General features: G+C 48.0%; 1 protein-coding gene across 3 annotated transcripts in view; it reads left to right on the forward strand.

Moving 5' to 3' along the window:
- Window positions 1–2,260: 2,260 nt before the first annotated feature.
- Window positions 2,261–15,885, forward strand: part of COG6 (component of oligomeric golgi complex 6) — a 120,946-nt gene continuing 107,321 nt past the window's right edge. Inside the window, exons 1-3 of one of the 3 annotated variants that reach the window (XM_073342633.1) lie at window positions 2,261–2,550; window positions 3,819–3,962; window positions 5,008–5,079. In XM_073342633.1, coding sequence (XP_073198734.1) covers window positions 2,398–2,550; window positions 3,819–3,962; window positions 5,008–5,079 — 369 coding nt within the window. In that variant the 5' untranslated portion in view covers window positions 2,261–2,397. The remainder of the gene's footprint in view (window positions 2,551–3,818; window positions 3,963–5,007; window positions 5,080–15,885) is intronic. The other 2 variants (XM_073342615.1, XM_073342624.1) reach the window with 2 other exon arrangements.

Raw genomic sequence — 15,885 nt, forward strand, 5'->3', positions numbered from 1 at the left:
TACTGTTTCTCTCCCTCTATGTGTGAAACTTGCAAGCTGCTAATTGTCGTAGTACATTCCAAGACAGAGTCTGTTCTCAAAGCAATACTTTGTAACAACAACTACTCACACAGAGACTCAAAGAAATACTCTGTAACAACAGAAACAGCACCCAGAGAATCCCCACCCTTTTGTTGTATTCATCTCGCTTTGTTAACAATTGTGATTAAAATAGAGATAGAGGATGTATGTGGATGGATGCTTGGTGTGGATAATAACTGAATGATCAGGGAGGTGCCAGCCTAAGAATGCAGTGTCCATCGGCTGAAGAAGGCGTCAAGTGGAAATAACCAGAGGACCCCCGGAGGGCAGACTGGAATCCTCCCAACAGCCTCAAGAATGGGAGAACCAAAGAACGAGATAACATCTGGCAGCACGGAGCCGTCAGGAATGTGCCATCTGCTGATTGATTCACCAACAGCATGATGAAGCAATTCCCATAGACTGGCATAGGAAGAAATTCCTATAAAAATGGAGTCTAGAAAGTGAGAATTTTGGGGTCTGATTCTGCAAACCAACTTCCAGGAGCATCAGATGAGCATCTGACAAGGCCCTGTTCCCTCCTCATGTCCAGGCCACCTGGCCAGTGGCTTGGCATGAGCAACTCTAAGGCTGGTAACTATGATAACAACCTTGCAGAACCTCTGTGTGTGTGTGTGTGTGTGTGTGTGTATGAATGAATGTGTAAATAAATATGAGATTGAATGGAATGTTATAGCTATAACTAACTGCTTACTATGATTCTTTCTGTATTCACAATAAATGTGGTTTTGCCTTTTCCCCTTTAATAAGATTCTTCTGGTTTTTATTTTATTGGTATAACAACATGCCCAGAGTAAGAAAAACGTGTACCCTGAAAACTCTGGTGCCAAGTGAATTTAGGCGCCTATAGGGATCAGCAGTAATTTTATGGCTCACAGTGAAGCCAAAACTGGGATTTAGGTGTCTAAACCCAAGACTTAGGCACCTACCTCTCTTGAGGTAGGCATCTGGGTAAAATCCTATTGGGGCCTAGCTGCTTTGTCAGGCACTGAAATATGTTTGCAAAGGCGGCCCAAGGCCCCTCTCTGCAGCATCACAGAGGCTCGCTACGTCCCACCAGCACCCTCAGGCTCCCAAACGCCACCCGCCAGGCAAAGGCCTTCATGCGCCATCGCCGAATGCAGCGTCCCACTACGCTCAGCCTCCCTAGGCCAGTGGTTATCAACTGGTCAATCGTGATTGACTGGTTGATCCTAGAGGATCTCCTAGTCGATTGCAATCTCTGGTGGCACAGCGTGGCTGCTGCTAAGACAGGCTCCCTGGCTGCCCCGGCCCCACATCACTCCCTGAAGCAGCCAATGCGGCCCCACGGACGGAGGGCAGGGGTCTCGCGCTGCCCCTCTCTGCAAGCACCACCCCTACAGCTCTCATTGGCCAGGAACGGGGAGCAGTGGCCAATGGGAGCTACGGGGTCGGTGCTGACAGAGAAGGGCATGTGCAGAGCCACGAGCTGCCCCCCAGGGGTGTGTTGTCAGAGGCAGCACCCCATACCCCCTCCTGCACCCCAACCCCCTGCCCCAGCCCTGAACCCCCGCCCAGAGCCAGTACCCTATACCCCCTCCTGCACCCAAACTCCCTCCCACAGCTTGCACCCCTCACCGCCTCCTGCCCCAGGCTCTGCCCACAGCCCCCCGCTGCGAACCCCTCGGCCCCAGCCCAGAGCCTGCACCCCCTCCCGGACCCCAACCCCCTGCCCCAGCCCCGTGAAAGCGAGTGAGGGCAGGGGAGAGAGAGCGACAGAGGGGCGGACGGAGTGACCAGTGCGGGGCCTCGAGGCAGGGGCGGGGTAGATCCTGGCTTGCCCTTAATTCAAACATTGATTTTGGGCTTAAATAGATTGGAGACACTGTGCTAGGCCCCGCCGGAACTGGGCAGACCGCCGAGCCCGCGGGCAGCAGGTGAGCGGCGCCGGCTGGTCCCTGTCGGCAGAGCTTCAACTCCGCCCCTGCGCCGCCAGGGAGCCCCGCCCGGACGGGAGCCCCGCCCCCACCCGCTTCCCCTCTGCGCCGCCAGGGAGCCCCGCCCGGACGGGAGCCCCGCCCCCACCCGCTTCCCCTCTGCGCCGCCAGGGAGCCCCGCCCTCGTGCCCCTCCATGGAGCCCCGCCCCTATCCTGCCGTGCCCCCCCCCCCCCCGGAGCCCCGCCGCCCGTCGCTCCTGGTGTCCCAGCACAGACTGTCCCCCACGAGCCTAGACAGCGGAATCAAATTCCTCGGCGTCGGTTCCCGGGGGGGAATATTTTCGGGCCGCTCCCCGGCAGGTGCGTGAGGTGGCTAGCGGGGGCGCGGCGAGCCCGGTTCCGCTGCGGGCGGGGAAGATGGCGGAGAGCCGGGGTGAGGTGGCGGCGGCGGCTCCGCCGTCGGGTTCCTCTCAGGGGCTCCCCGGCAGCACCGGGACTGCGCCCCCCAGCAGCAACCCGCTGTCCCGTAAGCTCCACAAGGTCCTGGAGACGCGGCTGGACAACGACAAGGTGAGAGCGGGGCGGGCTCCGGGCCTCGCTGTGCGGCCGGCACTGCCTCGGGGGGGCGGCGGGGCTGGGCGTTGGGTACCGGGGGCAGCGGGCTGCCCAGGCCGGAGGGGGCGAGTATGGGGGTGGGTGCCTAGGCCGGGGGCAGCGGGCTGCCCGTGCGAGTTGGGGCGAGCACTAGGGCAGGGGGAATGGGGAGATGCCCTGGAAGGGGTGGAGAGCAGGCGAGAACGTGGGGGGCAACGTGCCTGGGATCGATGCTCTACACGGTCTGGCCCCCGAGCATCCTGGGGAAGAGGTGAGCCCTTCTTGACTGATCTCCAGGGCGCTCTGGCGGTCGGTGCTTGCCGAGATGCTCTCATGGAGCCCCAAAGCAGGTGTTCACAGTGGTTCGTACCTTGACCCGCTGCACTGGGCCAGGCGGGTTACCGGGCCAGCCTGCGAGTAGGGGTGGCTTGATGTTGGAATGAATGGGTGATGCTGGCTGCTCCAGCACACCCTTATGCTCTTCTCTTATCCTGCATCATCATCCCATTGGCGTGTAAAAACCCACCTGTGGCTCAAGCCTGCAACCCATGGTAGGCGTCTGGTCCTCTGGGGGTAAAACGTGCAATGTTGATGATAAAGTATGTTCACTGGAGTATATATAGGCACCTAGATCTCTTTCCAAGAGTCCTCCAACAAGCTTCAGCTATGGAAGCAAACTTTTGAAAGTACACATTTACCTTTTAATTGGAATAGTATGTTATAGGATTTTGGCCAGAGTAGTTTTAATGTGGTTTTACAGTATGGTCAGCAGTTTGCAACAGAAAATATTCAGCAGGCAGCTGTAATATCCCATAACTTCAATCAGAATAGCAATAAATACTATCTACATTATGTGTTTCTGTCACAACCTTATTTTCTAAGACTTTATTACTTGGACATTAAAATTTATGTATTTTGTGTTTAAATTAACATCACGTGTCACCCACTCTTTTCTGACCATAAGGAAATTCACACTGAAGAACACCTAATGGTTAATTATTTGTGTCAATCTAAATCTTGATTGGTGCATAGCACATTCATATCAGTTATTAATATAGTGGTTGAAAATCATGCACCATATCACATATGAAAATTTGAAAAAAATGGAGATAATCTAACTGCTTGAGGAGTTTGTTCTAATTTTTTTTTAAGATGTGTTAACTTTAGATGGTTAAATAATACTCAACATCAACGTCTTGTATCTCAGAACAGAAGTTTTTAGTTAATTTTCTTGTATTGTACAGGAAATGCTGGAAGCTCTCAAAGCTCTTTCAGCCTTCTTTGTCGAAAACAGTTTGCGCACCAGAAGAAACTTACGTGGAGATATTGAGCGCCGTAGCTTAGCCATAAATGAAGAATTTGTCTGCATTTTCAAGCAAGTTAAGGAGGTAACATTTTTGTTAACAAATCATCTTAAAACATCTAGAATTGATCTGAAAAAGACCCCTGTAAGCTTGAAAACTCATCTTTAACCAATACAAGTTGATCCAGTAAAAGATGTTATCTCACCCACCTTGTCTCTCTAGTATTGATTACATGAAAACCAAGCCTGAAAGAATTTTTCCTTTTCCAAAACAAATTTACCATCATAGTAGAATTGTTTCAGCATCTTCTATAATTTGACCATTTTTCTCACGTGTAAGGTGTTCATCATTTGGCTTATGAACATAAATACACTGGACCTAAAGCCTTCCTGGAAATGACTTGACTTCGTGCATTTAAGTATGTACGGTTGGAAAGAGCCTTCAGTGACTGGATTTGATCGTAAAGTGATTTCACTAAAATTAAGCAAAACAGATGCTCTTTACTGAATTGTCTCAGAGACATCCATTTGAAATTTGTTTGGCTGTAATGTACAAGTCTGAGTCAGACTAATAAGAAACAAAGATACGCTAAACTTCCAAAGCTAGTTGCCTTTCCCTTAAAAATGAACCAACTAAATGCTCTGTGGTATCCAGTGCCACTCTATCATACCAATAAAAACTAAATCTGAAGAGCCAAAGCAGTGGCAAGTTTTCTTCTGTAGTAATAAAAGGTCCTTCATATTTTGCTCAGCACAACAAAATTGCAGTATACTGAACAGTCTGTACAGATGCTGATGCATCATGGAAGATAGTGTGTGCACTGCTTCTTAGCAGATAAAATGGCAATATTTTCTACTACTCTTTAATCCCAAAAAGCTCACTAGTATTCTCATTGAGTGAAATTAAACAAATTTAGGAAAAGTACATCCAAGAAGAAAACTGGACTAATAACTTCTACTCCTGAGAGGGTGGGGAAGGGGGAACTGTTGCTGAAACATAGATAAATCATGCATGCCAACATTTTGAAAACTTCTGTAGGTAGATTCAAATTGTAGACTTGATGTAGCATGACCATTACAAAAAAATATGCCCCAATACAAATAAATTACCAGTCTTATTCTATTCTTAGGAACTTGAAAGTATAAATGAAGATGTTCAGGCAATGAGCAACTGCTGTCAGGACATGACCATTCGTTTGCAGGTACTGTAGGAATAGATGTCTGTTTTTCCTTGCCTTTCCCTGCTGTATCTTGGCAGGTTACTTAACTGCTTTCTGTTAACAGAAAAAACTTCTTTGGTTACTGTGTTAACAGCTCTATTAAAGCAACTCTAGAATATTAATGCTACTATTTAACTGTTATCTTAGTACAGTAATCAGTGTGTTTCTAGCTCTAAGGAAAAGGCGTTCAACGACTTTGGGGGGACTTACATATCACTACTTCTATTTCAGTTATGGGAGTATGTTTCTTTCAGAGTATCAAGGTATCCATCAGTTTTTTATATTGTGAAAAACTGATTATGTGAAGAATGCTGTACTTTAATTTTGAATCTAAAAGTGTATTATATAGTATAATAAAACTACCTTGTTCCTCCTTAAGGTGTGTATGGAACTATTATGAGGATTGTTAAGATTCCTTCCCCATTCTGAACTCTAGGGTACAGATGTGGGGACCTGCATGAAAGACCCCGTAAGCTTATTCTTACCAGCTAAAGTTAAAAACTTCCCCAAGGTACAAACTCTGCCTTGTCCTTAAACCCTATGCTGCCACCACCAAGCATGTTAAACAAAGAACAGGGAAAGAGCCCACTTGGAGACATCTTCCCCCAAACCCTACACCCCCTTTCCTGGGGAAGGCTTGATAAAAATCCTCACCAATTTGTACAGGTGAACACAAACCCAAACCCTTGGATCTTAAGAACAATGAAAAATCAATCAGGTTCTTAGAAGAAGAATTTTAATTAAAGAAAAGGTAAAAGAATACCTCTGTAAAATCAGGATGGTAAATATCTTACAGGGTAATCTGATTCAAAACATAGAGAATCCCTCTAGGCAAAACCTTAAGTTACAGAAAGACACAAAAACAGGAATATACATTCTGTTCAGAACAGCATATTTTACCATCCATTAAACAAAAGGAAATCTAACGCATTTCTAGCTAGATTACTTATTAACAGAATTTCTGAGACTGCATTCCTGATCTGTAGCGCAGCATGGTCGGTTTGCAGGTGGAAACGCTGTCCCCAAACGTATGGGCGTAGCTTTTCCAGAGCGTAGATAATGGTGTAACATTCCTTTTCACTGATTGACCAGTGGCTTTCCCTCTCGGACAGCTTCTTGCTGAGAAACACGATAGGATGGAACTCTTGATTCGGTCCTTCCTGCATTAAGACTGCTCCCACACCACACTCGGACGCATCTGTGGTTACTAGGAACGGTTTGTCAAAGTCTGGGGCCCTTAGCACAGGGTCAGACATGAGTGTTGCTTTAAGCTGGTTAAAGGCCTTCTGACACTATTCAGTCCACTGAATGGCATTTCGCTATTTGGTTTTGGTTAGGTCTGTCAGTGGGGTGCGATTTGGCTGTATTGCGGTACAAAATCGCCTGTAATACCTGGCCAAGCCTAAGAAGGATTGGACCTGTTTCTTTGACTTTGGGACAGACCACTTTTGGATAGCATCCACTTTGGCCTGTACGGGGTTGATAGTTCCTTGATCCACCTGGTATCCAAGGTAAGTCACTCTGAGGCCTATTTGATTCTTCTTAGCCGTAACAGTTAGTCCTGCCTCCCTTATGCGCTCAAAGACTTTTTGTAGATATTCCAGGTGTTCTGCCCAAGAAATCCGAAAATATGGCCACATTGTCAAGGTAGGCGACTGCATATTCTCCCAATCCCGCTAGGGGACCATCTACAAGTCTTTGGAAGGTGGCGAGTGCATTTCACAGCCCGAAAGGGAGCACATTAAATTCATACAGCTCGACGTGTGATGAAGGCTGATCTTTCCTTGGCGGATTCACCTGCCAGTACCCCTTGGTTAAGTCCAAGGTAGAAATAAACTGGGCCCGTCCCAGTTTCTCCAATAGTTCATCTGTGCGTGGCATTGGATGGTTGTCTGGGTGAGTTACAGCATTTAGCTTACGGTAGTCCAGGCCAAAACGTATCTCCCCATCGGGTTTGGGAACTAGAACCACTGGAGATGGCCATGCACTGCCAGAGGGGCGGATTACACCCATCTGTAGCATACCCTGGATCTCCCATTCTATAGGAGTTTTAGCTTGAGGAGACACCCAGTAAGGTTGGGCTTTAATTGGATGAGCATTACCTGTGTCAATGGAGTGGTATGCCCGTTCAGTCAGTCCTGGGGTGGCTGAGAACGTCGGCACGTAGCTAGTGCACAGCTCCTTGATCTGCTGTCACTGCATACGCCCAAGGGTCATGGAGAGGTTCACCTCTTACACGCCACCATCACTTTTCCCTTCGTAGTAGACACCTTCAGGCCACTCAGCGTCATCTCCTCCCTGGGTTGTAAACCGACAAACCTTTTATTCTCTGGATCGATTAGAAGAGCTGAGAGGCGGTGGGTTGCTCCGTGTCACCGTCCAAGCTCTCTGGAGGCTTTCATCTGCTTCCTGTTCGGTCTGGAACTGTTCCCTTGATGCTGGAGACATCAGTTCCTCACTGGATTGTGGACCTGGGCTTGGTCCCTCTGGAAGAGATGCAGGTTGACTGTGAACCGCTCTCCGCTGGTGCCCTTTGTTGGGGTTCAGGCTCCGGCTGAGCCTCTTGTGTAGGGTTATGGACTGCTGTTGGTTCAGGTTCGGTGGGGCCCTCTGGTGTTGAGGTTGCAAGTACTGGATTCAGTGCTGGCAATGGTTTTGGTGCTGGTTGTTCCATCGGTTCCGGTTCTGAGACTGGCTCTGTCTGGGTCTTTGTGGCTGGATCCACTACTGCTGTTGCAGATGTTGGCATGGGATCCGGTTTCATCACCTCTGACTGGGTCCTGGTAGAAGTTTCCGGAACAGAGCTAGGTGTGACAGCTTGCTTAGCCTGGCTGCGGGTGACCATTCCCACCCTCTTGGCTAGCTTCACATGATTGGCCAAGTCTTCCCCCAACAGCATGGGGACGGGATAATCCTCATAGACTGCAAAAGTCCACGTTCCTGACCAGCCCTTGTACTGGACCGGCAACTAGGCTGTAGGCAAGTCAAAAGAGTTTGACTTGAAGGGTTGAATTGTCACTTGGACCTCTGGGCCGATTAAATTAGGGTCCACTAAGGAAGCATGGATAGTCGACGCTTGTGCTCCAGTGTCCCTCCACGCGGTGACCTTCTTCCCACCCTCACTCACAGTTTCCCTCCGCTCTGAGGGTATCTGGGAGGTATCTGGGCCTGAGGACCTCTGGTGTGATTCCGGTGCAATGATCTGTAGTCTGTTGGGGTTCTTGGGGCAGTTGGCCTTTACATGCCCCAGCTCGTTACATTTAAAACATCGTCCAGCTGACAGGTCACTGGGGTGAGGTGGGTTGGTGGAGAACTGTGTGGCGGGACGATAAGGTGTCTGGAGTGTTCCTTGGGGTGTAGTTGGGGCCTTGGGCTGCCCCCGGTAGTAGGGAGGGGTCTGAGGTTGTCCCTTTTGGTATCTGCTCCAACTGCGACCAGGGTTATTTCTCCTCCTTCCACCTATTTTGTTCCGGTTTGCCCTGCCTCTCTGGCGGTCTGGGACTGCTCGTATTAATCGGCATAAGAAGCAAAACTTTCTGCTGAGTCCATTTTCTTATCCAAAGAGTGTGACCCGTTTTCATATATTGACTTTGCTACCATGATCTGGGGCAGGGATTCAATGTAGCTAGTAGCTGAATTGAAAGGGAGGCTATAAGCCTGGGAATGGGTAATGAGGGAAGAGATTGAAGGGTAAATGGGAATTTGAATTAGTAGGGGAAGATGGAGGAGGAACTAAAAGCACAACAGTCATGGATCAGCGAGTGACAAATAACAACGTGTTCATTTTTTGCATGTTTCAATCCCTTCTTCTCGCTCTTTTTGGTCCTCTGTTATACGAAAGCCTGTCATTCTGACCAATATTGTCACATTGGTTCCTTGTACTTCCACATTGGTCTATGTCCATCTGTTGTCTCTTGTCTAAGGCCTTGTCTACACTACCAAGTTTTGTCAGCAAAGCTGCCTTTTGCTGATGTCATAAATATAAAGGGAAGGGTAAACCCCTTTGAAATCCCTCCTGGCCAGGGGAAAGCTCCTCTCACCTGTAAAGGGTTAAGAAGCTAAAGGTAACCTCGCTGGCACCTGACCAAAATGACCAATGAGGAGACAAGATACTTTCAAAAGCTGGGAGGAGGGAGAGAAACAAAGGGTCTGTGTCTGTCTGTAGTCGTTTTGGCCGGGGACAGAATAGGAATGGAGTCTTAGAACTTTTAGTAAGTAATCTAGCTAGGTATGTGTTAGATTATGATTTCTTTAAATGGCTGAGAAAAGAATTGTGCTGAATAGAATAACTATTTCTGTCTGTGTATCTTTTTTGTAACTTAAGGTTTTGCCTAGAGGGGTTCTCTATGTTTTTGAATCTAATTACCCTGTAAGATATCTACCATCCTGATTTTACAGGGGGGATTTCTTTATTTCTATTTACTTCTATTTTTTATTAAAAGTCTTCTTGTAAAACACTGAATGCTTTTTCATTGTTCTCAGATCCAAGGGTTTGGGTTTGTGGTCACCTATGCAAATTGGTGAGGCTTTTTATCCAACATTTCCCAGGAAAGGGGGGGGTGCAAGTGTTGGGAGGATTGTTCATTGTTCTTAAGATCCAAGGGTCTGGGTCTGTAGTCACCTAGGCAAATTGGTGAGGCTTTTTACCAAACCTTGTCCAGGAAGTGGGGTGCAAGGTTTTGGGAAGTATTTTGGGGGGAAGGACGCGTCCAAACAGCTCTTCCCCAGTAACCAGTATTAGTTTGGTGGTGGTAGCGGCCATTCCAAGGATAACGGGGGTAATATTTTGTACCTTGGGGAAGTTTTGACCTAAGCTGGTAAAGATAAGCTTAGGAGGTTTTTCATGCAGGTCCCCACATCTGTACCCTAGAGTTCAGAGTGGGGGAGGAACCTTGACATGGTGGCACAGTGGTGGGATTAACCTGAAATCATTTTGAGATCCAGTTGAGATTTTTTGAACTAGAAATACAGATTTTAAAAAGGAATTTTTAGGAAGTCCAGAAGGCAGCTTTGAAACTGAAAGCAGCTTGGTTTCTCTCTGCTTTGTGGCCAAGCAGAGACAAAAGGGGATTATCTTGTGAATTGCAGGTTTTCTTTGCCTGGAGGCAGGGTACTTAACTCCTGCAGGGAAATTCACAGTCTTCCAACCCAGAGGTTTTTTTTTTTCTTTTCTTCCTAAAAGTAAATAGGGGGTGTGTGCTCTACCCATTTGCCTGGAGACAAAAGTGGCAGGGTTTTTTTTAGGATTTTGATTTTTTTTTTTTGTTTTACAAGGAGCACAGGTTTGAAAAGAAATTTTTTTTCTTCTTTGGGCTGGGTAAGCAGGTTTCCAAGTACTTGGAGGTTTTTTGCTTTAAGTTGGGCCCAGAGCAGAGACAAGGGAATTGTCTTTTTCTGTAGGCTGACAATCACTATCAGAGAATAGGTATTCTATTCCAGCACAGCAAAATTTTACAGCCAAGTTTTGTTTGTTTATTTCTAAACCTCGGGTGTAAAGTTAGTTAAAAACAGAGAGGTTAGAATGGCCAAATCCTCGGCTCGACTACAGCTGGAATTAGCCAAATTTCAGGCTGAGGAAAAACAAAGGGAACATGAAAGACAGATAGAACTCATGCGGCTGAAGGAGGAGGAGAAGGAAAAAGAGAGGAAGCATGTGGAGGAGATGGAGAGGATAAAGGCCCAGCAGAATATACCAACAAACCCTAGCAATCCTTCTCCAGGTACCACTTCCCATCCCAGAAAGTTCCCCACCTACAAGGCAGGTGATGATACTGAGGCCTTCTTAGAAAACTTCGAAAGGGCCTGCCTTGGGTACAACATCTCTACTGACCAATACATGGTAGAGCTGAGGCCGCAGCTCAGTGGACCCTTAGCTGAGGTGGCAGCTGAAATGCCTAAAGAACACATAAACAAGTATGAACTGTTTAAATCCAAGGCGAGAGTCAGAATGGGGATAACACCCGAGCAGTCTCGTCGGAGGTTCCGAGCCCTAAGGTGGAAACCAGACATGTCATTTACCCGACATGCCTACCACATTGTAAAACATTGGGATGCCTGGATATCAGGAGCAAGTGTTGAATCTCCAGTAAATTTGCCCTTCCTAATGCAAATGGAACAATTCTTAGAGGGTGTTCCTGAGGAAATAGAAAGATACATCCTAGATGGGAAACCCAAAACTGTAATTGAGGCAGGAGAGATTGGAGCCAGATGGGTGGAGGTGGCAGAGAAGAAGAAAACTGGTCGCAGTTGGAGCGGAGACCAGAAGGGACCACCCCAGACCACACCCTATTACCGGGGGCCGCCCAAAGCCCCACCTACCTCCCAAAGAACCCTCCAGACCCCTTATCGTCCCACCACCCCGTTCTCCAGCAACCCTCCTCGCCCCAGTGACCCGTCAGCTGGACGATGTTTTAAGTGTAACAAGCTGGGGCATGTAAAGGCCAACTGCCCCAAGAACCCCAACAGATTACAGTTCATTGCACCGGAATCACACCAGAGGTCCACAGGCCCAGATACCTCCCAGATACCCTTGGAGCGGAGGGAAACTGTGAGTGTGGGTGGGAAGAAGGTCACCGCGTGGAGGGACACCGGAGCACAAGTGTCAGCTATCCATGCTTCCTTAGTGGACCCCAATTTAATCAACCCAGAGATCCAAGTGACGATTCAACCCTTCAAGTCCAACTCTTTCAATTTGCCTACAGCCAAGTTGCCTGTCCAGTACAAGGGCTGGTCAGGAATGTGGACTTTTGCAGTCTATGATGATTATCCCATCCCCATGCTGTTGGGGGAAGACTTGGCCAATCATGTGAAGCAGGCCAAGAGGGTGGGAATGGTCACCCGCAACCAGGCTAAACAAGCCGTGAGGCCTAGCTCTGTTCCGGAAACTTCTATCAGGACCCAGTCAGAGGTGATGGACCTGGACCCCAGGCCAATGTCTGCAACAGCAGTAGTGGATCCAGTCCCAGAGACCCAGACGGAACCAGTCCCAGAACCGGAACCAGCCGAACAACCAACACCAGACCCCGTGTCAGCACTGAATCCAGTACTTGCAACCTCAACACCAGAGGGCCCCACCGAACCTGAACTGGCAGCAGCCGATAACCCTACACAAGAGGCTCAGCCGGAGCCTGAATCCCAACATAGTGCACCAGCGGAGAGCGGTTCACAGTCAACAGAAACAGCTCCATCCCCTATATCGCTTCCAGAGGGACCAAGCCTAGGTCCACAATCCCATGAGGAACTGATGTCTCCAGCATCAAGGGAACAGTTCCAGACCGAACAGGAAGCAGATGAAAGCCTCCAGAGAGCTTGGACGGCGGCACGGAGCAACCCACCGCCTCTCAGCTCTTCTAATCGATCCAGGTTTGTTGTAGAAAGAGGACTTTTATACAAGGAGACTCTTTCTGGGGGACACCAGGAAGACTAGCATCCTCAGAGACAGTTGGTAGTTCCAACTAAATACCGGGCCAAGCTCTTGAGCTTAGCCCATGATCACCCTAGTGGCCATGCTGGGGTGAACAGGACCAAAGACCGTTTGGGGGGGTCATTCCACTGGGAGGGAATGGGCAAGGATGTTTCTACCTATGTCCAGTCTTGTGAGGTGTGCCAAAGAGTGGGAAAACCCCAAGACCAGGTCAAAGCTCCTCTCCAGCCACTCCCCATCATTGAAGTTCCATTTCAGCGAGTAGCTGTGGATATTCTGGGTCCTTTTCCGAAAAAGACACCCAGAGGAAAGCAGTACATACTGACTTTCATGGATTTTGCCACCCGATGGCCGGAAGCAGTAGCTCTAAGCAACACCAGGGCTAAAAGTGTGTGCCAGGCACTAGCAGACATTTTTGCCAGGGTAGGTTGGCCCTCCGACATCCTCACAGATGCAGGGACTAATTTCCTGGCAGGAACTATGAAAAACCTTTGGGAAGCTCATGGGGTAAATCACTTGGTTGCCACTCCTTACCATCATCAAACAAATGGCATGGTGGAGAAGTTTAATGGAACTTTGGGGGCCATGATACGTAAATTCGTAAATGAGCACTCCAATGATTGGGACCTAGTATTGCAGCAGTTGCTCTTTGCCTACAGAGCTGTACCACATCCCAGTTTAGGGTTTTCCCCATTTGAACTTGTATATGGCCGTGAGGTTAAGGGGCCATTGCAGTTGGTGAAGCAGCAATGGGAGGGATTTACACCTTCTCCAGGAACTAACATTCTGGACTTTGTAACCAACCTACAAAACACCCTCCGAACCTCTTTAGCCCTTGCTAGAGAAAACTTACAGGATGCTCAAAAAGAGCAAAAAGCCTGGTATGATAAACATGCCAGAGAGCGTTCCTTCAAAGTAGGAGACCAGGTCATGGTCTTAAAGGCGCTCCAGGCCCATAAAATGGAAGCATCGTGGGAAGGGCCATTCGTGGTCCAGGAGCGCCTGGGAGCTGTTAATTATCTCATAGCATTCCCCACCTCCAACCGAAAGCCTAAGGTGTATCATATTAATTCTCTAAAGCCCTTTTATTCCAGAGAATTAAAGGTTTGTCAGTTTACAGCCCAGGGAGGAGACGACGCTGAGTGGCCTGAAGGTGTCTACTACGAAGGGAAATGTGCTGGTGGTGTGGAAGAGGTGAACCTCTCCATGACCCTTGGGCGTATGCAGCGACAGCAGATCCAGGAGCTGTGCACTAGCTACGCGCCAACGTTCTCAGCCACCCCAGGACTGACTGAACGGGCATACCACTCCATTGACACAGGTAATGCTCACCCAATTAGGGTCCAACCTTACCGGGTGTCTCCTCAAGCTAAAACTGCTATAGAACGGGAGATCCAGGATATGTTACAGATGGGTGTAATCCGCCCATCTGAAAGTGCATGGGCATCTCCAGTGGTTCTAGTTCCCAAACCAGATGGGGAGATACGTTTTTGCGTGGACTACCGTAAGAAATGCTGTAACTCGCCCAGACAACTATCCCATGCCACGCACAGATGAACTATTAGAGAAACTGGGAAGGGCCCAGTTCATCTCTACCTTGGACTTAACCAAGGGGTACTGGCAGGTACCGCTAGATGAATCTGCCAAGGAAAGGTCAGCCTTCATCACACATCTCGGGCTGTATGAATTTAATGTACTCCCTTTCGGGCTGCGAAATGCACCCGCCACTTTCCAAAGACTTGTAGATGGTCTCCTAGCGGGATTAGGAGAATATGCAGTCGCCTACCTTGACGATGTGGCCATATTTTCGGATTCCTGGGCAGACCACCTGGAACATCTACAAAAAGTCCTTGAGCGCATAAGGGAGGCAGGACTAACTGTTAAGGCTAAGAAGTGTCAAATAGGCCTAAACAGAGTGACTTACCTTGGACACCAGGTGGGTCAAGGAACTATCAGCCCCCTACAGGCCAAAGTGGATGCTATCCAAAAGTGGCCTGTCCCAAAGTCAAAGAAACAGGTTCAATCCTTCTTAGGCTTGGCCGGTTATTACAGACGATTTGTACCGCACTACAGCCAAATCGCTGCCCCACTGACAGACCTAACCAAAAAGAAACAGCCAAATGCTGTTCAGTGGACCGGAAAGTGTCAGAAGGCCTTTAACAAGCTTAAAGCGACACTCATGTCTGACCCTGTACTAAGGGCCCCAGACTTTGACAAACCGTTCCTAGTAACCACAGATGTATCCGAGCGTGGTGTGGGAGCAGTTTTAATGCAGAAAGGACCTGATCAAGAATTCCACCCTGTAGTGTTTCTCAGCAAAAAACTGTCTGAGAGGGAAAGCAACTGGTCAGTCACTGAAAAAGAATGTTATGCCATTGTCTACGCTCTGGAAAAGCTACGCCCATATGTTTGGGGACGGCGGTTCCACCTGCAAACCGACCATGCTGCACTAAAGTGGCTTCACACCGTCAAAGAAACTAACAAAAAACTTCTTCGGTGGAGTTTAGCTCTCCAAGATTTTGATTTCGACATCCAACACATCTCAGGAGCTTCTAACAAAGTGGCTGATGCACTCTCCCGTGAAAGTTTCCCAGAATCAACTGGTTAAAATCGTCCTTGAGATGTGGAAAATATTGTTAGTCTTTATGTACTTGGTAGTATATTTAGAGATGCATGTGTCTTATTAACTCTGTTTTCCTAGAGCTCCAGGAAGAAATCCCAGCCAGTGTTTCACCCTAGCTGAGATTTGGGGGGCGTGTCATAAATATAAAGGGAAGGGTAAACCCCTTTGAAATCCCTCCTGGCCAGGGGAAAGCTCCTCTCACCTGTAAAGGGTTAAGAAGCTAAAGGTAACCTCGCTGGCACCTGACCAAAATGACCAATGAGGAGACAAGATACTTTCAAAAGCTGGGAGGAGGGAGAGAAACAAAGGGTCTGTGTCTGTCTGTAGTCGTTTTGGCCGGGGACAGAATAGGAATGGAGTCTTAGAACTTTTAGTAAGTAATCTAGCTAGGTATGTGTTAGATTATGATTTCTTTAAATGGCTGAGAAAAGAATTGTGCTGAATAGAATAACTATTTCTGTCTGTGTATCTTTTTTGTAACTTAAGGTTTTGCCTAGAGGGGTTCTCTATGTTTTTGAATCTAATTACCCTGTAAGATATATACCATCCTGATTTTACAGGGGGGATTTCTTTATTTCTATTTACTTCTATTTTTTATTAAAAGTCTTCTTGTAAAACACTGAATGCTTTTTCATTGTTCTCAGATCCAAGGGTTTGGGTTTGTGGTCACCTATGCAAATTGGTGAGGCTTTTTATCCAACATTTCCCAGGAAAGGGGGGGGTGCAAGTGTTGGGAGGATTG

The sequence above is a fragment of the Lepidochelys kempii genome, chromosome 1 (assembly GCF_965140265.1).
Source record: "Lepidochelys kempii isolate rLepKem1 chromosome 1, rLepKem1.hap2, whole genome shotgun sequence".
NCBI lineage: Eukaryota > Metazoa > Chordata > Testudines > Cheloniidae > Lepidochelys > Lepidochelys kempii.